At 42.0% G+C, this 22241-nt stretch overlaps 1 protein-coding gene across 1 annotated transcript in view; it reads left to right on the top strand.

Annotated features, from left to right (window-relative positions):
- Nucleotides 1-22241, top strand: part of dock3 (dedicator of cytokinesis 3) — a 721249-nt gene that overhangs the window by 557617 nt on the left and 141391 nt on the right. The window contains exons 32-33 of the mRNA XM_060835046.1: nucleotides 1743-1891; nucleotides 17629-17714. Coding sequence (XP_060691029.1) covers nucleotides 1743-1891; nucleotides 17629-17714 — 235 coding nt within the window. The remainder of the gene's footprint in view (nucleotides 1-1742; nucleotides 1892-17628; nucleotides 17715-22241) is intronic.

Genomic DNA, 22241 nt, shown 5'->3' with positions numbered 1-22241 from the left:
ACAACAGGTAATCAAGAAGGCAACTGGAATAATGGCTTTCATTGCAAGAGGGATTGAATTTAAGAGCAGGGAGGTTCTGCTGAAATTGCACCAACTGCTAATGAAACGCACCTGGAGTATTGTGCTCAGTTCTGGTCTCCTTACCCGAGGAAGGATATACTGGCTCTGGAGGCAGTGCAGAGGAGGTTTACCAAGTTGATTCCAGAGATGAGGGGGTTTCCCTATGAGCCGCCTGGGACTGTACTCGCTAAAATTTAGAACAATGAGAGGGGATCTTACAGAGACATATAAAATTATGAAAGGAATAGATAAGATAGAGGCAGGCAAATTGTTTTCACTGGTGGGTGAGACCAACATTCGGGTACATGGCCTCAAAATTAGGGGGAGTAGACTTAGGACAGAGATGAGGAGGAACTGCTTTTCCCAGAGAGTAGTGAATCTATGGCATTCTCTGCCGAAGGAAGCAGTAGAGGCATTAAATATATCAAAGACACAGCTGGATGGGTTTTTGCGTGGTAGAGGAATTAAGGGTGATGCAGGTAGGAGGAGCTGAGACAACGGATAAATCAGCCCTGATCTTAATGAATGGCGGATGGACACATGGCCAACACCTGCTCCTATTACTATGAAAGTATGAAAAAAGTAAAGATCATAAAAAAGACTATAAAAATGAAAGTGTTTTCTTTCTTTCATATCAGTTAAAATCAATGCTGGATCTTGTGATAGCTACTGCTTAACATTTTGAATTTGTTTGAAACTAAAAAAATTATTACAGTTTATAGAATAGTCATCAATAGGTTCAGCAGTAAACTCAGAAGGAATTTTATTATCCAGAGAGTGATTGTGGAACTGCAGAATTAAATTGCATGGATACACTTAAAGAGAAAGTAGATTACCATATGAAGGAGGAAAGAGATTAAAATATGCCAAAAGGTTTAGATGAAGAGTGGCAAGAAAAGGCTTATGTAGACCATAAACGTCAGTCCGGATCAAATGGGTCTAATGGCCTGTTTTGTGCTGTTAGCTCTGTGTAATTTTATGAACCTATTTGAAAAGTTGTTGTGTAAGGTGGCAATGCAGTCTATATTGTATATCATATGGATATCCAGATTGAAGTACTCTAGCGCAGCACATTATTGAGATGTTCCCATTCAGATCAACCTTAGCATCCATCTCCTATTCTTTGTTGACTGGAAAATCAACTGCTTTTGTCCAAATTAAAGTCTTCCAAGTTAAACAACTACAAATATTGAGATTAATTCTTATTCCTAATGATTAAAACAAGACAACTGAGTAGTATGAGCCTCAAGGTGAAGCCCAGTGCAGACTGGAGGTGAGGCCTGGCATGGTCTGAAGGCTGAGTGTCAGCGCAAACTGAATTGGAAGGACTTACTTTGAACTTCTTATTTCTTTTTCTAAGAATCTGTACAAGTAGTGATTTGAATTCTAGTTCTCAGAGAACATGAAATATCCAAACTGAATTAAAGAGGTGTGGAATATCTGGGCACAGTAATAGGGCATAGTAAAAGGTAATTAGTGTCCATTTTTGATATCTGATCTCTTTTGTGCCAGAGGAAAATAATCGCCCAAGGTTTGGAGTCCAATACCTTGAATTACTTGAATTAATTTTAAGTGTTGGTGGCAAGAATTTATGCTTCATAGTCTCCTACCCTAAGTTAATGTGCATAATTAATAAAATGCCTTTTACCTTGAATAAATATGTATTTTAATTTTGTTTATAGGTGAAAATAAGATTCATTTCATCCCAGGAATGATTGGCCCCTTCCTGGGTGTCACACTGGTGCCACAAGTTGAGGTACGGAATGTAATGATCCCAATCTTTCACGACATGATGGACTGGGAGCAGCGAAAGAATGGCAATTTCAAGCAGGTAGGCTGAGTGAGTATGAGCTGATCAAGAGAGATGGATTGTTTAGCTAATGCTTTCAATTCTCAGAGCTAGCTCTGAGTAGCAGAAACTTCTTAAGTTGGTACATTCAGTTCTGGGGAGATGGTTTGAATCCTGAGTTCTAGATGAGTTCTGGGCAGCACGGTGGCACAGTGGTTAGCACTGCTGCCTCACAGCGCCTGAGGCCCGGGTTCAATTCCCGACTCAGGCGACTGACTGTGTGGAGTATGCACAGTCTGCGTGGGTTTCCTCTGGGTGCTCCGGTTTCCTCCCACAGTCCAAAGATGTGCGGGTCAGGTGAAATGGCCATGCTAAATTGCCCGTAGTGTTAGGTAAGGGGTAAATGTAGGGGTATGGGTGGGTTGCGCTTCGGCGGGTGGGTGTGGACTTGTAGGGCCGAAGGGCCTGTTTCCACACTGTAAGTAATCTAATCTAATCTAATTCTAGAGTTCTATTCACAACTAAAAATAAATGTTCATTGCAAAGTGCAGAATAGCAAAAATATAAAGGGGATAGCTGAAGAATTTTGAGGTCCACGTGTACCAGTATTTTGGGGGTTTACGCCATTTTGCACTCTGGAATCTGCGTTCAGGTCCAGCTCAGACTGATATAATGAAAGTCTCCCCTGCTAGTCACAGATTGCTGTATGAAATAAATTTGGAAAATATATAACCAATTCCTCTTGTACATGTCTGTTAAAGCCTTCATTTTTTAAAATTTTCTATTTGTAAGGTGCTTTGCAGATCCAAGTTCTTGTTTTGTGCAAACCACAGGAAAATCAATTTGCAATCTGATTCAGGGTCCACAAAGTGACAACAGTGCAAGGCAAAATAGTACCGTAATGCTTTTTATTATAATAGGATATTTACTAAACATTTAACTGGTGGTGATGCTGGCATTAGGTACCAAGAATCATAATGTTCAAATCTCCCTTCTCAATAAGTACAATCTTTGTAAAATTAGTAATGCATATGTGTATTAAGCAGCTCATTTTTATATTAGATTTTAGAGGGAGCAACCTCTGAGCAAGAATTAAATTTTATTTTTCATTCCATTTAACCTTTGTTTATGAAAATAGGTCCAAATCATTCAATAACTCTGAGTGAAGGTCCCAAATTTTTTTTTAAATTGGTTTTATTTTCAGTAAAACAATCAAAACTTTCACCACCTAATTTTAAACAGTGCACATGTCAGAATGTGCTGTTGCCCCTTAAAATTCAATTCACAGTTCCTTAAGCATCCATCTAGCCCTGTATGTCAACTTGTTCCGCAAAATCCATGACTGCTGGAATGATCTCAGAAATCTTTTCTGAATCTGCTCGAAAACCTCCACATCTTCAACATCCTCATACCTTTCTTAGAGTGCAATGACCAGAATTAAGCACAAGCTCCAGTTGAGGCCAAAGCAGTGTTTTACAGTTTCATTATTCATTTCCTTGCTTTTGAAATCTATGCCTTCATGTAGCACAGGTTTATGTATACCTTATTCATCATTTGCTGCATGTCCTAATACCTTCAGCAATTTATGCCCATATGCCCCAAGTCCCAACTTTAGATTCCCATTCTTATTTCATGTTGTCTTTCCACACACTTCCTATTACTTTGCATTTCTCAACATGTCATGTAATTCTCATTAAATATCATGTACCACGTGCCTGCCCTTTGCACTAATTTATCTATGTTCTCTTGGAGTTTATCACTATCTTCCTCACAGTTTGGTATAATTCCAAATTTTGTGTCATCTGCAAATTTTGAATCTCTGGGCTGTTACAACAAAGAGCAATTCATTAAGATATATAAAGGAAACAGTGGTCCTAATACTAATCCCAGGGATTTAAACTGATTGGAGTTGTGGTGGTGGGAGGTTTGGGAAGGGTGAAATGTAGATTTACAAAGCAAGAGGATATGGCAGCATTACAAGGCATCAATTTGAATAACAATACCCAGAGCAGGACAGGAAGGGAGGAAGTGTACAAAGATAGAAAAATAACAGTAAGTGGGGTAGTGAAAATGGTAAAAAGTCAAAATTAATAGCTCTTTCGTTCAAAGTATGTAGTATTTAGAACAAAATGAATGAATTAATGGCACAGATCCAGATCAATGGGTATAATCTTATTGTTTTTATAGACCCTTCGTTACAAGGAGATCAAAGATGGAAACTAATTATTCAGGGATACGTGACTATTTGGCAGGACAAGCAGAACATGTGACTAGGCTTTTGTATCTTCTGCCTGACAGAAGAGGTTGAAAGAGATTATAACTAGGGTAGGTGGGATCTTTGATAATGTTGGCTGCCTTTCCAAGGCAATGAGAAGTGTAGATGGAGTCAATGGATTGGAGATTGGCTTGTGTGATGGTCTGGGCTGTGTTCTCAACATTCTATAGTTTCTTATGGTCCTGGACAGAGCAATTGCCATGCTAAGCTGTGCTGCGTCGAAATAGGATGTCTTCTGTGATGCATCTCTAAAAGTTGGTCAGGGTTCTTACGGAATTTCCTTGGCCTCCTGAGGAAGAAGAGGTGTCTGCCATTTAATGAGATAATGGTGAGATGATAATCCTCAACTCCCCTAGAGGTTTGGGGGCCTAATTTCTGCTGTAACATGATTCCTACTTTCCACACTCCTGCAAACCACACAACAATAGAAAGAATGTAAACTCCATACTTTCACTGGCATTCAAAACAAGAATTTTTTAAATCAGAAGGTTGTATTTTCAAGTCATGTTGCAGAGATTGAGTGCAAAAGTTCGGTTGACATTCCAGTGCCATACTGATAGAGTTCAGAGGTGCCATCTTTTGCTTGAGACATTAAATCAAAACTTTGTCTTTTTGTTCATTCACTCATGGGATATAATCATTGCTGGCTGGCCAGCATTTATTGCCCATCCCAAGCTACCCTTGTAAAAATGGGTAATCAGTCGCCTTGTTGCACAGCTGCAGTTTATATCCTGTAGGTAGATCCATACCTCTTAGGAAGGGAATTGCAGGATTTTAACCAAGTGACAGTAAGGAATGGCAATTTATTTCCAAGTCGGGATGGTGAGTGGCTTGCAGGGGACCTCTCAGCACAGCTCTGCAGCTTATCTATGTCCCTCTGTAACCTGCAACATCCTTCCACCCTGTCCACAACTCCCCCAACTTTACTGTCATCCGCAATTTACTAACCCATCGTGTGATGCCCTCATCCAGGTTATTTATAAAAATGACAAATAGCAGTGGCCCCAAAACAGATCCTCACAGTACACCACTAGTACCTGAACTCCAGAATGAATATTTCATATCAATTGCCACCCGCTGTCTTCTAGCCAATTTCAGACCCAAACAGCAAAATCACCCTCAATCCCATGCCTCCGTATTTTCTGTAGTAGCCTACCGTAGGGAACCTTATCAAGCTCTTTACTGAAATCCATATACACTACATCAACTGCTTTACCCTCGTCTACCTGTTTGGTCACCTTCTCAAAGAACTCAATAAGGTTTGTGAAGCAGGACCTACTCTTCACAAAAGTTGATTATCCCTAATCAAATTATTTCTTTCTAGATGATTATAAATCCTGTCCCTTATAATCCTTTCCGAAACTTTGCCCATAACAGAAGTAAGACTCACCAGTCTATAATTACCAGGATTGTTAGCGAGTTTTGAGAAGATTTGTAACTAAGGTTGAGGTTCTGGATGTAGGTTTGCTCGCTGAGCTGGAAGGTTCATTTTCTGACATTTCATCACTATACTAGGTAACATCTTCAGTGAGCCTCCGGACAAAGCAGGATTGTCTCTACTCCCCTTCTTGTACAAGGGGACAAAATTTGCTATCCTCCAGTCTTTGGGCACTATCCCTGTAGACAGTGATGATATAAAGATCAAAGCCAAAGACTCTGCAATCTCTTTCCTGGATTCCCAGAGAATCCTAGGATAAGTCCCATCTGGCCCAGGCAACTTATCTATTTTCACTCTTTCCAGAATTGCTAAAACCTCCTCCTTATGAACCTCAATCCTGTCTAGTCTAATAGCCTGTATCTCAGTATTCTCCTCAATAACATCGTCTTTTTCCTTTGTGAATACTGACGAAAAATATTCATTTAGCACCTCTCCTATCTCCTTGGACTCCACACACACCTTCCCATTACTGTCGTTGACTGGCACTAATCTTACCTTCGTCATTCTTTTATTCATGACATAGCTATAGAAAACTTTAGAGTTTTCCTTGTTCCTACCTGCCACAGACTTCTCATGTCCCTTCCTGGCTCTTCTTAGCTCTCTCTTTAGGTCCTTCCTGGCTAACTTCTAACTCTCACATGCCCTAACTGAGGCTTCTCATCTCATCTTTACATAAGCTTCCTCCTTCCTCTTGACAAAAGATTTGACTTCTTTAGTAAACCACGATTCCCTTGCTCAACCACTTCCTCCCTGCCTGGTAGGTACATACTTATCAAGAGCTTGCAGTAGCTGTACCTTGAACAAGTTCCATATTTCAATTGCACCCATCCCCTGCAGTTTCCTCTCCCATCCTAAATTTTGCCTAATCAATCATAGTTGCCTTTCCCCCAGCTATAGTTCTTGCCCTGCGGTATACGCTTGTCCCTTTCCATTGATAAAGTAAACATAACCAAATTGTGGTCACTATCACCAAAGTGCTCACCTACCTCCAAATCTAACACCTGGCCTGGTTCTTTACCCAGTACAAAATCCAATATGGCCTCGCCTCTTGTTGGCCTATCTACATACTGTCAAGAGTGTGGTGCATCAGCCCTTCCTGATAGAGCATTGAAAAGTCGATTCTCCTACTTCTCGAATACTGCCTCATAAGCTGTGCTTTTCCAGCACCACATTCCCGACTCTGATCTCCAGCATCTGCAGTCCTCATTTTCTCCTATCTACATACTGTGACAGGAAACCCTCCTGCACACATTGGACAAAAATTGACCCATCTAAAGTACTCAAACTATAGCATTTCCAGTCCAGTCAATACTTGTAAAGATAAAATCTCCCATAACAACTACCCTGTTACTTTCACTCTTATCCAGAAGCATCTATGCAATCCTTTCCTCTACATCTCTGGAACTTTTCAGAGGCCTATAGAAGCTCCAGTTTCTAACCTCAGTCCACACTACCTCAGTAGACGAGTCCTTGTCAAACGTCCTTTCTGCCACAGTAATACTGTCCTTGATTAACAATGCCACACCTCCCCCCTTTTACCACCTTTCCTGATCTTACTGAAACATCTAAACCCCGGAATCTGCAACAACCATTCCTGTCCCTTCTCTATCCATGTCATAGAGTCTTGGAGTAATAAAGATGTACAGCATAGAAACAGACCTTCTGGTCCAACTCGTCCATGCTGTCCAGACATCCCAACTCAAACTAGTCCCACTTGCCAGCACCCAGCTCATATCCCTCCAAATCCTTCCTATTCAAATATCCATCCAGATCCTTTTAGATGTTGTAATTGTACTAGCCTCCACCACTTCCTCTGGCAGCTCATTCCATGCACTCACCACCCTCTGCATGAAAAGTTTGCCCCTTAGGTTTCTTTTATATCTTTCCCCTCTCACCCTAAGCCTTTGCCCTATTAGTTCTGAACTCCACCACCCCAGGAAAAAGACTTTGTCTATTAATCCTATCCATGCCCCTCATGATTTTATAAAACTCTATAATGTCACCCCTCAGCCTCTGACCCTCCAGGGAAAATAGACCCAGCCTATTCAACCTCTCCCTATAGCTCAAATCCTCCAACCCTGGCAACATCCTTGTAAATATTTTCTGAACCCATTCAGGTTTCACAACATCCTTGCGATAGGAAGGAGATCAGAATTGCATGCAATATTCCAAAAGTGGCCGAACCATTATCCTGTACAGCCGCAACATGACCTCCCAACTCCTGTACTCAATACTCTGGCCAATAAAGGAAAGCATACCAAACACCTTCTTCACTATACTATCTACCTGCAACTCTGCTTTCAATGAGCTATGAACCTGCACTCCAAGGTCTCTTTGTTCAGCAACACTCCCTAGGACTTGACCATTAAGTGTATAAGTCCTGCTAAGATTTGCTTTCCCAAAATGCAGTACCTCATATTTATCTAAATTGAACTCCATCTGCCACTGCTCAGCCCATTGGCCCATCTAATCTAGATTCCGTTATAATCTGAGGTAACCTTCTTTGCTGTTTAGGGTGTAGGTTTGCTCGCTGAGCTGTAGGTTTGATATCCAGACATTTCATTACCTGGCTAGGTAACATCATCAGTGGTGACCTCCAAGTGAAGCGAAGCTGTTGTCTCCTGCTTTCTATTTATATGTTTGTCCTGGATGATGTTTCTGGGGTTTGTGGTGATGTCATTTCCTGTTCGTTTTCTGAAGGGTTGATAGATGGCATCTAGATCTATGTGTTTGTTTATGGCATTGTGGTTGGAGTACCAGGCCTTTAGGAATTCTCTAGCATGTCTTCGCTGTCCCCTACATCTCCAATTTTGGTGTCATCTGCAAGCTTACTAACTGTACCTCTTATGTTCACATCCAAATAATTTATGTAAGTGACAAAAAGTAGTGGACAAAAAGCACTGGTCCTTGTGGCACTCCACTGGTCACAGGCCTCCAGTCTGAAAAACAGCCCTCCACACCACCCTCTGTCTTCTACCTTTGAGCCAGTTCTGAATCCAAATGGCTGTTTCTGCCTGTATTCCATGAGATCTAACCTTGCTAACCAGTCTCCCATGAGGAACCTTGTCAAATGGCTTACTGAAGTCCATGTAGATCATGTCTACCGCTCTGCCCTCATCAATCCTCTTTGTTACTGCTTCAAAAACCTCAATAGTTTTGTGAGACATGATTTCCCACACAAAAAGGCATGTTGATTATCCCTAATCAGTCCTTAACTTTCCAAATACATGTACATCCTGTCCCTTAGGATTTCTTCCAACAACTTACCCACCACTGACGTCAGGCTCATAGGTCTATAGTTCCCTGACTTGACCTTACCACTTTTCTTCCATAGTGACACCACATTAGCCAACCTCCAGTCTTCCAGCACTCCACCTATGGCTATTGATGATACAAATATCTCAGCAAAGGGCCCAGCAATCACTTTCCTAGCTTTCTACAGAGTTCTGGGGTATACCTGATCAGGTCCTAGGGATTTATCCACTTTTATGCGTTTCAAGGCATCCAGCACTTCCTCCTCTGTAATAATGACATCTTTAAAGATGTCACCATCTAATTCCCTACATTCTATATCTTCCATGTCCATTCGCACAGTAAACACTGATGCAAAATACTTGTTTAGTATCTGCCCCATCTCCTGTGGCTCCACAATACGACCACCTTGCCGATCTTTGAGGGGCCCTATTCTCTCCCTAGTTGCCCTTTTGTCCTTAAGGTATTTGTAAAAACCCTTTGGATTCTCCTTAGCTCTATTTGCCAAAGCTATCTCATGTCCCCTTTTTGCATGTCCTGAATTCCCTCTTAAGTATACTCCTACTGCCTTTATACTCTTAAGGATTCACTTGATCTATCCTGTCTATACCTGGTATATGCCTCCTTCTTTTTCTTAACAAAACCCTCAATTTCTTTGATCATCCAGCATTCCCTATACCTACCAGATTTTCCTTTCACCGTAACAGGAATATACTGTATCTGGACTCTCATTATCTCATTTCTGAAGGCTTCCCATTTTCCAACTGTCCCTTTACCTGCGAACATCTTGCCTAATGCCATCAAAATTAGCTTTTCTCCAAGTTAGAATTTCAATTTTTAGATCTGGTTTATCTTTTTCCATCACTGTTTTAAAATTAATAGAATTATGGTTGCTGGCTCCAAAGTGCTCCCCTACTGACACCTCAGTCACCTCCCCTGCCTTATTTCCCAAGAGTAGGTCAGGTTTTACACCTTCTCTAGTAGGTGCATCCACATACTGAATCAGAAAATTTTTTTTGTACACACTTAACAAATTCCTCTCCAACTAAATCCTTAATACTATGGCAGTGCCAGTCTATGTTTGGAAAGTTAAAAATCCCCTACCATAACCACCCTATTATTCTTACAGATAACTGGGATGTTCTTACAAATTTGTTTCTCAATTTCCCACTGCGTATTAGGGCATCTATTAACCAATCCCAATAAGGTAATCATCCCTTTTTTATTTCTCAGTTCAACCCAAATAACTTCCCTGGATGTATTTCAGGAATATCCTCCCTCAGTACAGCTGTAATGCTATCCCTTATCAAAAACATCACTCCCCCTCCTCTCTTGCCTCTCTTTCTGTCCTTCCTGTAGCATTTGTGTCCTGGAACATTAAACTGCCAGTCCTGTCCATCCCTGAGCCACATTTCTGTAACTGCTATGATATCCCAGTCCCATTAGATTAGATTAGACTTACAGTGTGGAAACAGGCCCTTCGGCCCAACAAGTCCACACCGACCCGCCGAAGCGCAACCCACCCACACCCTTACATTTACCCCTTACCTAACACTACGGGCAATTTAGCATGGCCAATTCACCTGACCCGCACATCTTTGTGACTGTGGGAGGAAACCGGAGCACCCGGAGGAAACCCACGCAGACACGGGGAGAACGTGCAAACTCCACACAGTCAGTCGCCTGAGTCGGGAATTGAACCCAGGTCTCTGGTGCTGTGAGGCAGCAGTGCTAACCACTGTGCCACCGTGCCGCCCGACTAATGTTCCTGACCATGCCCTGAGTTCATCTGTCTTTCCTGTTAGGCCTCTTGCTTCAAAATAGCCACAACGTCAAAGTCCTAGGTACCAACCCATGCTGCAAGTTCATCCACTTAATTCCGTATGTTCCTGCCATTGAAGTAAACACATTTCAAACCACCTTTCTGCATGCCAATACACTCCTGCGACTTGAACCCTTATTCATGACCTAATTACTCTCAACTTCCTTTACATTGGAGCTACAAATAAGGTTCCCATCTCCCTGCTGAATTAATTTAAACTCTCCCGAAGAGCATTAGCAAATTTCGCTAGGGGTGCAGCAGGTTCTGGAGCACAAGTATTCAGTACTATTGCTGGAATGTATTCAGGGCCCATAGCCTTTGCAGCATCCAGTGCTTCCAGCCGTTTTTTGATATCACGTGGAGTCAATCAAATTTGATGAAGACTGGTACCTGTGATGCTGGGGACCACTGGAGGAGGCCGAAATGGATCATTCACTCGATATTTTTGGCTGAAGATTGCAAATACTTCATTATCTTTTGCACAAATATGTGTGTTTTTCCATTGTTGAGGATGGAGATATTTGTGGAGCCATATCCTCTAGAGAATAGTTTAATTGTTTGCCAATGTCACAACTGGAGCCTTGATCTGATCCTTTGGTTGTGGGATCACATAGCTTTGTCTATCATTTGCTGCTTATGCTATTTACATGCAAGTAGTCCTGTTTCACCAGGTTGATATCTCATGCCTGACTGCTGCTTCTGGAATTGCATTCTCCAATGAACCAGGGTTGATCCCTGACTTGATGGTAATAGTTAATGCTGAAAATGTGTTGCTGGAAAAGCGCAACAGGTCAGGCAGCATCCAAGGAACAGGAAATTCGACGTTTCGGGCATAAGCCCTTCATCAGGAAGGGCTTATGCCCGAAACGTCGAATTTCCTGTTCCTTGGATGCTGCCTGACCTGCTGCGCTTTTCCAGCAACACATTTTCAGCTCTGATCTCCAGCATCTGCAGACCTCACTTTCTCCTCGGTAATAGTTAATGCCAGACCAAGGGGTTGCAGCTTGCAGAGTACAATTCTGTTGCTGTCGATGGTCCACAGTGCCTCATAGATGTGCAGCTTGAGTTCCTAGATCTATTCAAAGCCAGTCCAATTTTCTATCCTGGTGATAGTACTATACAGCACAATAGTGTTCTTAATGTAAAGGCAAGAATGAGAGATTATGTGGGATCGTGTGGATACCACTGTTACAGTACTGTCATGGACAGATGCATCAGCAGCCAGCAGACTGGTAAAGATGAGGTGAGATATATTTTTCCCTTTTATTGGTTCCCTTGCCACCCGCTGCAGACCTAGTCTAGCAGCTATGTCCTTTAGAATCTGACCAAGTCAATCAGTAGCGCTGCTGCCGAGCCACTCTTGGTGGCGAACATTGAAATCCCCTGCCTAGAATACATTTTGCATACTTCCCATCCTCAGTGCTCCCTACAAGTGATGTTCAACATGGAGGAGTTCAAATTCGTCAGCCAAGGGCAGACAATATATGATGTTCATAAGCAGTTTACATGTTTAACCTGAAGCCATGAGATTTCATGAGGTCCAAAATCAATGTTGAGGATTCTCAGAGCAACTCCCTCCTGACTATAATCCACTCTGCTGCTACCTCTACTGGGTCGGGCCTGTCAGTGGGACAGGACATATCCAGGGATGGTGATGATGGTGTCTGGAACATTTGTTGATAAGATATGATTCTATGAGTGTGATTATGTCATGCTGTTGCCTGACCTGAATTTGATTCCACCCTCAGATGACTTTGTAGGGTTTGCACATTTTCCCTGTATCTGCATGGGTTTCCTGCTGATACTCCAGTTTCTTCCCACAGTCCAAAGATATGCAGGTTAGGCAAATTGGCCATGCTAAAGTGCCCCATAGTGTTCAGAGATGTGTAGGTTAGGTGCATTAGTCAGGGGAAAATGTAGAGTAATAGGGTAGAGGAATGGGCCTGGGTGTGACACTCTTCGGAGGATCAGTGTGGACTTGTTGGGCCAAATGGCGTGTTTCCGCACTGTAGGGATTCTAATCTGTGACTAGTCTGTCAGGCAACTCCCTTAACTTTCTGGATGTAAAAAATCCTGTCATATTATTTTGAAAAGGAAAACACCTCACCTACTCCCTCTCTTCTTTTCCATCCCACCTCTATTTTAAACATCAGTATTAAAATCTTTCCCTATTCCATGCAAGTAACTGCTGAGGATCCTGAAACTCAAAATTCCTGCAGGTCAGTTCCATGATTCACAGGAGGCCAAAGTTTCAGGGAGAAGTAAAATGTAAAGATATTGTCCAATGTTACATCCCGGTTGGGGGTGATGTGGGGAGTGAACTGATTCCTTTGCTTGTCCCACTCTTCCATTGTCACAGCAAATTTGAATTTAAAAAGGTGCTATATCTGACAGTATAGCTCCACTTCAGAAACAAGTTGGCTAGATTCCTTACATAACAAATAAAGAACTTGTTTATTGCAAACAAAACGTAGTCAGGCAGACTATAAAGATTACTAAAAAAAAATTAAAATATGTGAACATATATACAGCTACCCTTCTTGAAAAATAACATACAATTATCATATTGGGGAGGAAAATATAAAGCTCCGCAGTTATGTTCAAAGAATCTTTTAAGGTAACAATGAAATTCACAAAATAAAATCACCAATTGGCTCAAGTATTGGTCTGTTGCCAAAGCTAATTGGTACACAAGCTGTTGACACTGGGGTGTCTTTTTGGATCAGTCTGCTGAGAGAGTAGTGGAGTCTTTGGATTCTCCTTTATGTTCCCTCCACTTGCTGTGGAAGTCTTCTTTCTGGTAGCTTTCAACTTACAAACGTTAAATGAGAGGGTTTGGAAAAGAGTAGGAAGGTCAAAAACTTATGCTCCTAACATGTTATGTAGAATCATAGAATCATATAGTACAGAAGGGGCCTTCAGCCCATTAGGTTTGTACTGCCAAAAATATACTACTTACCTACACTAGTCCCACTTTCCCGCACCAGGCGTTCATCCAAGTACCTTTTAAAGATTGTGAGGTTTGCCACCTCAACTACTCTCCCAGGCCGTGCATTTCATCTTCCCACCACCCTCTGAATAAAGACGTTTTCCTCAAGTCCCCTCTAAAACTCCTTCCTTTCACTTTAATATTTTGCCCCCTTCTTATTGGCCCTTGCACTAATGGGAACAACAGCTTTCTATTCACCCTGTGCAGGCCCCTATTAGGTGTATCAACTTGCCACCTCCACCTTCTCTGCTCCGAAGAAATCAACCTGAGCTTATCCAGCCTTTTTTGAGAGTTGAAATGCTCAATCCCAGTCATCATTCTGATCAGTTTCCTCAACATAAAGTACTCCAGCTATGACCTAACCCAAGTTCTGTTCAGATTCATCATGACCTACCTGCTCTTATAATCATGCCACGAGTCATAAAGGCAAGCAAACTGTATACAGGTACCTTGTTCACTACCCTACTCACTTGTCCTACCACCTTCAAGAATCTATACACATGCACTGCAAGATCCCTCTTCTTTTGATCTCCCTTGTATCTTGGCCTTCATTGAGTACTCTCTTTACTTGTTTCTTCTTCCAAAGTGCATCACCTCACATTTATCAGAGTTAAATTTCACCTGCTACTGATTTGTCCATCTGACCAATCTGTTTATCTCCTCCTGTAACCTGACACCTCCCTCCTCACTAGTAATCACCCAGCCAGTCTTTATGTTATATACAATCTTATTTGTCGTCCATCTCACGTTCTTATTTACAGCATTTATGAATATCAGAAACAATAGGGAACCTAGCAGTGATCCCTGTGACATGCCATTGCACACCATCCTCTGTCTCCTGTCACTAATCCAATTTTGGATCGAACTTGCCAAGTTACATTGGATCTCTTGAGCTCTTACCTTCTCAATCAATTTCCCATGTAGAACCTTGTCAAAAGCCTTGCTGAAATCCATATCACTTTAATTCTCTGTGTTCAAATCCAACTACTTGATTACAGCCAAAATTGGGATAGTGACTGCTTTCTGATAATATTGTGGACTTTGTGACTGTAATCAAGAAGTGAATTTTGTATTGTTTTCTCCTATAGGCAGACTGCTTTGTTTGCAAAGTGTTCTTTCCAAAAAGCTCAAGATATAGGAAATCTCTAGTCAACAACATAAGACCATAAGACATCAGAGCAGAAATTAAGCCATTCATCCCATCAAATCTGCTCCACCATTCATCATGACTGATAAGTTTCTCAGCCCCATTCTTTGGCTTATCCCCATGATGCTGAAGAACCTATCTATCTCAGTCTCAAATAAAGAAATGACCTGGTCTCCACAGCCTTCTATGGCAATGCATTCCTTAGATTCATCATTCTCTGGCTGAAGAAATTTCTCCTTATCTCCGTTCTAAAAGGTCTCCTCTTTACTCTAAGGCTATGCCCTTGGATCATAGTCTCTCCTACCAATAGAAACAGCTTTCCAACATCTACTCTGTACAGCCATTCAGTATTCTGTATATTTCAATTAGATCCCCCCTCAACCTTCTAAACTCCATCAAATATAAATCCAGAGCCCTCTTATGTTAAGCTTTTCATTCCTGGGACCATTCTTGTGAACACTCCAGGACCAGTACATTCTTCCTGAGATTTGGAGCCCAAAACTGCACAGAATACTCCAAATGTGGTCTGAACAGAGTATTCAAGAGCCTCAGAAGTACCTCCCTGCTTTTATATTCAAGTGCTCTCCAAATAAATGCTATCATTGTATTTACCTTCCCAACCACTGACTGTTTCCACACTGGAAATCTTTAATCTGATCAACCTGCAAGTTTACCTTGAGAGAATCCTAAACTAGAATTCTCAAGTGTCTTTGCACTTCAGACTTCTGAATTTTCTCCCCATTTAGAAAATTGTCCATGCCTCTATTCTTCCTACCAAAGTGCATGACCTCACACTTTCCCACATTGTACTCCGTCTGCCACTTCTTTGTCCACTGTCTTAACCTGCCCAAATCCTTCTGCATCCTCCCCGCTTCCTCAAATCTATCTGTCCCTCTACCTATCTTTTCTATCGTCTGCAAGCTTAGCCAGAAGGCCCTCAGTTCATTCACCTAGATTGTTAATATATAAAGTGAAAAGTTGTAGTCCCAACACTGAGCCTTATGGAACACCACTTGTCATTGTCTGCCACCCTGAGAAGGACCCTTCTATCCCTACTCTCTCTTTTCTGTCGGACAGCCAAGCTTCTATCCATACTAGCATCTTGCCTTTGACACCTTATCTTATTCAGTGGCCTCCTATGTGACACCTTGTCAAAAGTCTTCTTGAAGTCCACGTAGATAACATCCATTGGCTTTCCTTGGTCTAACCTGCTTGTTACTTCCTCAAAGAACTCTAGCAGATTTGTTAGGTATGACCTCCCTTTGATGAAACCATGCTGACTTTGCGCTATTTCACCATACATTTCCAACTACTCGGAAATCTCATCCTTCACAATGATGCCAGGATCTTACCCATGACTGAGGTTAGGCCTGTCATTTTTCATCTTCTTTTGCCTTACTCCCTTTTTAAATACTTATGTCATGTTAGTGATTTTCCAGTGCTCTGCAACCCTCTCTGATTCTAGCGATTCCTGAAAGATCACCTCTAATGCCTCCACTATCTCTTCAGCTATTTCCCTTAGAACTCTGGGGTGTAGTCCATCTGGTCTAGGGGATTTATCCACCTTCAGGCCATTCAGTTTTTCTAGCACCTTCTCCTTGATGATGGCCACCATACTCAATTCTGCCCCCTCACTCTCTTGAATTTTTGGGTTATTACTCTGTCTTCCACTTTGAAGCCTGACAAAAAGTAATTATTCAGTTCTTCACCCATTTACTCGCTCCTCACTACTATCTCTCTGGTGCCATTTTCCAGGAGCCCAGTTCCACTTTTGCCTCTCGTTTGCCCTTTATATATCTCAAGAAACTCTTACAGTCTTCCTTTATGTTACTGGCTAGCTTCCCCTCATATTTAGTCTTCTCCCTCCTTATTCCTTTTTTTGATGTTCTTTGTGGGTCTTTATAAGCTTTCCAATCCTCTGGTTTCCCATTGCCCTTTGCCACATTATATGCTTTCTCTTTTGCTTTATGCTATCCTGACTCCCCTAGTCAGCCATGGTTGCCTCATCCTCCCTGTACTATGCTTGTTTTTCTTCACCATGCATCTCTGCTTGAAGTTTGATTGCTAACCATCTTTTACATTCTGTCCTATTTCTGTCTGTGCTGGAGATTTTAATAACCTCTCCTGACTTCTGTGCTCTTACCTCCTCTTTTCATTCGGGTTTTCTAATTTCCCCTATAACTGATCTCTCTCCTCTCCCTTATTTAGATTAAAGCCCTGTCTATAGCCCCAGTTATGCAATTCGCGAGGACTCTGGTTCCAGCACAATTCAGATGAAGACCGTCCCATCTGAACAGATCCCCTCATTCCCAGTACTGGTATCAATGTCCCATGAATTCAAATCTATTTCTCCTACACCAAACTTTGAGCCATGTATTTTCCTGCATAATATTATTGACCCTGTGCCAATTAGCTCATGTCTCAGGTAGGAATCCAGAGATTATTACCTTTTTGGTTCTGCTTTTTAATTTAGCTCCTAGCTGTTCATACTCCGTTAACAGAACCTCTGCTCTGGTTTTATCCACAACCATAACCACTGAATCTTTACCCTCCCACTCCAAGTTGCTCTACAGCCCAGACTCTTATTAGCCAATCAAATCACAGCCTTCCTGTGATGTCACTTTTCAGTTTCTCCTCAGTCAAAACTGTTTAAAATCAGAATCTCTTACCTTCCCAGACTGCTCTCCATTCTCTCCCACTCAGCTCTGTCCTGAAGTGCAGGCCCCAAATCCACAAGTTAAGTTTTTATAATCTCTTACCTTCCCAGGTTGCTTTCTGTTTGTTCCTGCACAGCTCCAGTCCCAATTACGGATAACATCTTTGCAAAAGTTTTTACTTCTTGTTCCTCTGTTGCAGGTAGAAGCAGAGCTCATCGATAAACTGGACAGTCTGGTATCCGATGGAAAAGGAGATGAAAATTACCGTGAACTCTTCAGCCTCCTGTAAGCAGTGCAGAGAAAGAATCAGTAACATTACAAATAGTCTGAAGTGGAGAAGGAACACATTATTCAGAATTGATCCAATCTGTGAATGTGTTTGACCAAAAGAAAAGAAATGGACGTTGTGTAAGATGTGTCATAGAGTCAGAGATGTACAGCACGGAAACAGACCCATCGGTCCAACTCGTCCATGTGGACCAAATATCCCAACCCAATCTAGTCCCACCTGCCAGCACTTGGCCCATATCCCTCCAAACCCTTCCTATTCATATACCCATCCAAATGCCTTTTAAATGTTGCAATTGTACCAGCCTCCACCACATCCTCTGTCAGCTCATTCCATAAACATACCATCCTCTGAGTGAAAAAGTTACCCCTTAGGTCTCTTTTATATCTTTCCCTTCTCACCCTAAACCTATGCCCCCTAGTTCTGGACTCTTCCGCCCCAGGGAAAAGACTTTGTCTATTTATCCTATTCATGTCCCTCATGATTTTGTAAACTTCGATTAAGTCATCCCTCAGCCTCCAGGGAAAATAGCCCCAGCCTATTCACCCTGTCCCTATAGCTCAAATCCTCCAACCCTGGCAACATCCTTGTAAATCTTTTCTGAACCCTTTCAAGTTTCACAACATCTTTCCAAAAGGAAGGAGACCAGAATTGCACGCAATATTCCAACAGTGGCCTGTACAGCTGCAACGTGACCTCCCAACTCCTGTACTCAATACTCTGGACTAGAGTGGTGCTGGAAAAGCACAGCAGTTCAGGCAGCATCTGAGGAGCAGGGAAATTGATGTTTCGGACAAAAGCCCTTCATCAGGAAAGATGAAGGGCTTTTGCCCGAAATGTCGATTTCCCTGCTCCTCAGATGCTGCCTGAACTGTTGTGCTTTTCCAGCACCACTCTAGTCCAGAATCTGGTTTCTAGCATCTGCAGTCATTGTTTTTACCAGTACTCAATACTGTGACCAATAAAGAAAAGCATATCAAACGCCTTCTTCAACCTACCTGCAACTATCTACCTGCAACTCCACTTTCAAGGAGCTATGAACCTGCACGCCAAGGTCTCTTTGATCAGCAGCACTCCCTAGGACCTTACCATTAAGTGTATAAGTCCTGCTAAGATTTGCTTTCCCAAAATGCGGCACCTCATATTTATCTAAATTAAAACTCTATCTGCCACTTCTCAGTCCATTGGCCCATCTGATCAAGATTCTGTTGTAATCTGAAGTAACCTTCTTCACTGTCCACTATACCTCCAATTTTGGTGTCATCAGTAAACTTACTAACTATACGTCTAATACTCACATCCAAATCATTTATACAAATGATAAAAAGTAGTGGACCTAGCACCGATCCTTGTGGCACTCCACTGGTCACATGCCTCCAGTCTAAAAAGCAACCCTCCACCACCATGCTCTGTTTCAACCTTTGAGCCAGTTCTGAATCCAAATGGTTTTTTCTGCCTGTATTCCATGAGATCTAACCTTGCTAACCAGTCTCCCATGGGGGATCTTGTCAAACACCTTACTGGAGTCCATGTAGATCACATCTACCACTCTGCCCTCATCAATCCTCTTCGTTACTTGTTCAAAAAACTCAATCAAGTGTGTGAGACATGATTTCCCATGCATAAAGCCACGTTGACTACCCCTACTTAGTCCTTGCCTGTCCAAATACATGTAAATCCTGTCCCTCAGGATTTCCCTCCAATAACTTGCCCACCACCGACATCAGGCTCACTATTCCATAGTTCCCTTGCTTGCCCTTACCACCTTTCTTAAACAGTGGCACCACGTTAGCAAATCTCCAGTCATCCGGCACCTCACCTGCGACTATCGATGATACAAATATCTCAGTAAAAGGCCCAGCAATTGCTTCCCTAGCTTCCCAAAGAGTTCTAGGGAACACCAGATCAGATCCTGGGGATTTATCCACTTTAATGCTTTTCAAAGCATCCAGCACTTCCTCCTCTGTAGGATGAACATTTTTTAAGGTGTCACCATCTTTTTCCCTATATTTTATATCTTCCATATCCTTTTCCACAGGAAATACTGATGCAAAATACTCATTTAGTATCTCCTCCATTTTCTGTGGCTCCACACAAAGGCCGCTTTGCTGATCCTTGTGGGGCCCTATTCTCTCCCTAGTTACCCTTTTGTCTTTAATGTATTTGTGAAAACCCTTTGGATTCTCCTTAATCTTATTTGTCAAAACTATCTCATGTCACCTTTTTGCCCTCCTGATTTCCTTCTTAAGTATACTCCTACTGCCTTTATACTGTTCTGAGGATTCACTCGATCTATCCTGTCTACACCTGACATATGTTTCCTTCTTTTTCTTAACCAAACACTCAATTTCTTTAGTCATCCAGGGTTCCCTATACCTACCAGCCTTTCCTTTCACCCTAACAAAAATATCACGTTATCTAATTTCTGAAGACTTCCCATTTTCCAGCTGTCCCTTTACCTGCAAACATCTGTGCCTAATCAGCTGTTGAAAGTTCTTGCCTAATACCATACAAATTGGCCTTCCTCCAATTTAGAAGTTTAGCTTTTAGATCTGGTCTATCCTTTTCCATCACTATTTTAAAACTAATAGAATTATGTTCGCTGGCCCCAAAGTGCTCCCCCACTGACACCTCAGTCACCTGCCCTGCCTTATTTCCCAAGAGTAGGTCAAGGTTTGCACCTTCTCTCATAGGTACATCCACATACTGAATCAGAAAATTTTCTTGTGCACACTGAATAAATTCATCTCCATCTAAACCTTTAACACTATGGCAGTCTCAGCCTATGTCTAGAAAGTTAAAATCCCTTGTCATAACCACCCTATTATTCTTACAGATTACTGAGATCTCCTTTCAAATTTGTTTCTCAATTTCCCTCTGACTATTAGGGGGTCTACAACACAGTCTCAATAAGGTGGTCATTCCTTTCTTATTTCTCAGTTCCACCCAAATAACTTCTGTGGATGTATTTCCAGGAATATCCTCCCTAAGTACAGCTGTAATGCTATCCCTATACCTGCCAGTGTTTCCTTTCACCCTACCAGGAATATACTTTCTCTGGACTCTCATTATCTCATTTTCCAGCTGTCCCTTTAAGTGCAAACATTTGCCCCCAATCAGCTTTCAAATGTTCTTGCCTAATACTGTCCAAATTGGCCTTCCTCCAATTTAGAACTTCAGCTTTTAGATCTGTTCTATCCTTTTCCATCACTACTTTAAAACTAATAGAATTATGGTCGCTGGCCCCAAAGTGCTCCCCCACTGACACCTCAGTCACCTGCCCTGCCTTATTTCCCAAGTATAGGTCATGGTTTGCACCTTTTCTAATTGGTACAACCACATCCTGAATCAGAAAATTTTCTTGTACACACTTAACAAATTCCTCTCCATCTAAACCCTTAACTCTATGGCGGTCCCAGTCTATGTTTGGAAAATTAAAATCCACTAATATTAACCCTATTATTCTTACAGATAACTGAGATCTCCTTACAAATTTATTTCTCAATTTCCCTCTGACTATTAGGGGGTCTATAATACAATCCTAATAAGGTGATCATCCCTTTCTTGTTACTCACTTCCATTCAAAATACTTCCCTGGATGTATTTCCAGGAATATCCTCCTTAAGTAAAGCAGTAATTCTATCCCTTATCAAACATGCCACTGCCTCTCCTCTCTTGCATCTCTTTCTGTCCTTCCTATAGTATTTGTATCCTAGAACATTAAGCTGTCAATCCTATCCTGAGCCACATTTCTGTAATTGCTATGATATCCCAGTCCCATGTTGCTAAGCATGCCCTGAGTTCATCTGCCTTCCGTGTTAGGTCTCTTGCATTGAAATAAATGCAGTTTAATTTATCAGTCCTGCCTTGTCTCAGCTTTGTCCCAGCTGCTCTGATTGTTTGACTCACCTTTGTTCTCAACTGTTCCAGTCTCGTATTGAAATCTTTCCTCACTATCTCCCTGTGATTCCCCCCCCCACCCCCACACCCCCTCCACCTTACTAGTTTAAATCCTCCTGAGCAGCTCTAGCAAATCTCCCTGCCGGTATATTAGTCCCCTTCCAATTTAGGTGCAATCTGTCCTTCTTATACAGGTCACTTCTACCCCAAAAGAGCTTCCAATGATCCAAAAATGTGAATCCTTCTCCCGTACATCAACTCCTCAGCCATGCATTCATCTGTTCTATCCTCCTATTCCTGCCCTCACTAATTCGTAGCATCGGGAGTAATCCAGATATTACTACTCTCAAGGACTATCTTTTTAAATTCCTGCCTAACTCTCTGCAATCTCCCTTCAGAATCTCAATCTTTTTCCTTCCTATGTGCTTGGTTCCAATGTGTACAATGACCTCCTACTTTCCCCCTCCCCCTTGAGGACACTCTGCACCCTCTCTGAGACATCCTTGATCCTGGCACCAGGGAAGCAACACACCATTCTGATTTTTCGCTGCTAGCCATAGAAATGTCTGTCTGTATCTCGAACGAGAGAGTCCCCTAACACAATCGATCGCTTGGAACCCGAC

The sequence above is a fragment of the Hemiscyllium ocellatum genome, chromosome 14, assembly GCF_020745735.1.
Source record: "Hemiscyllium ocellatum isolate sHemOce1 chromosome 14, sHemOce1.pat.X.cur, whole genome shotgun sequence".
Classification (NCBI taxonomy): domain Eukaryota; kingdom Metazoa; phylum Chordata; class Chondrichthyes; order Orectolobiformes; family Hemiscylliidae; genus Hemiscyllium; species Hemiscyllium ocellatum.
The sequence above is the reverse complement of the archived record's forward strand: the minus strand, read 5'-3'. Positions and strand labels throughout refer to the sequence as shown.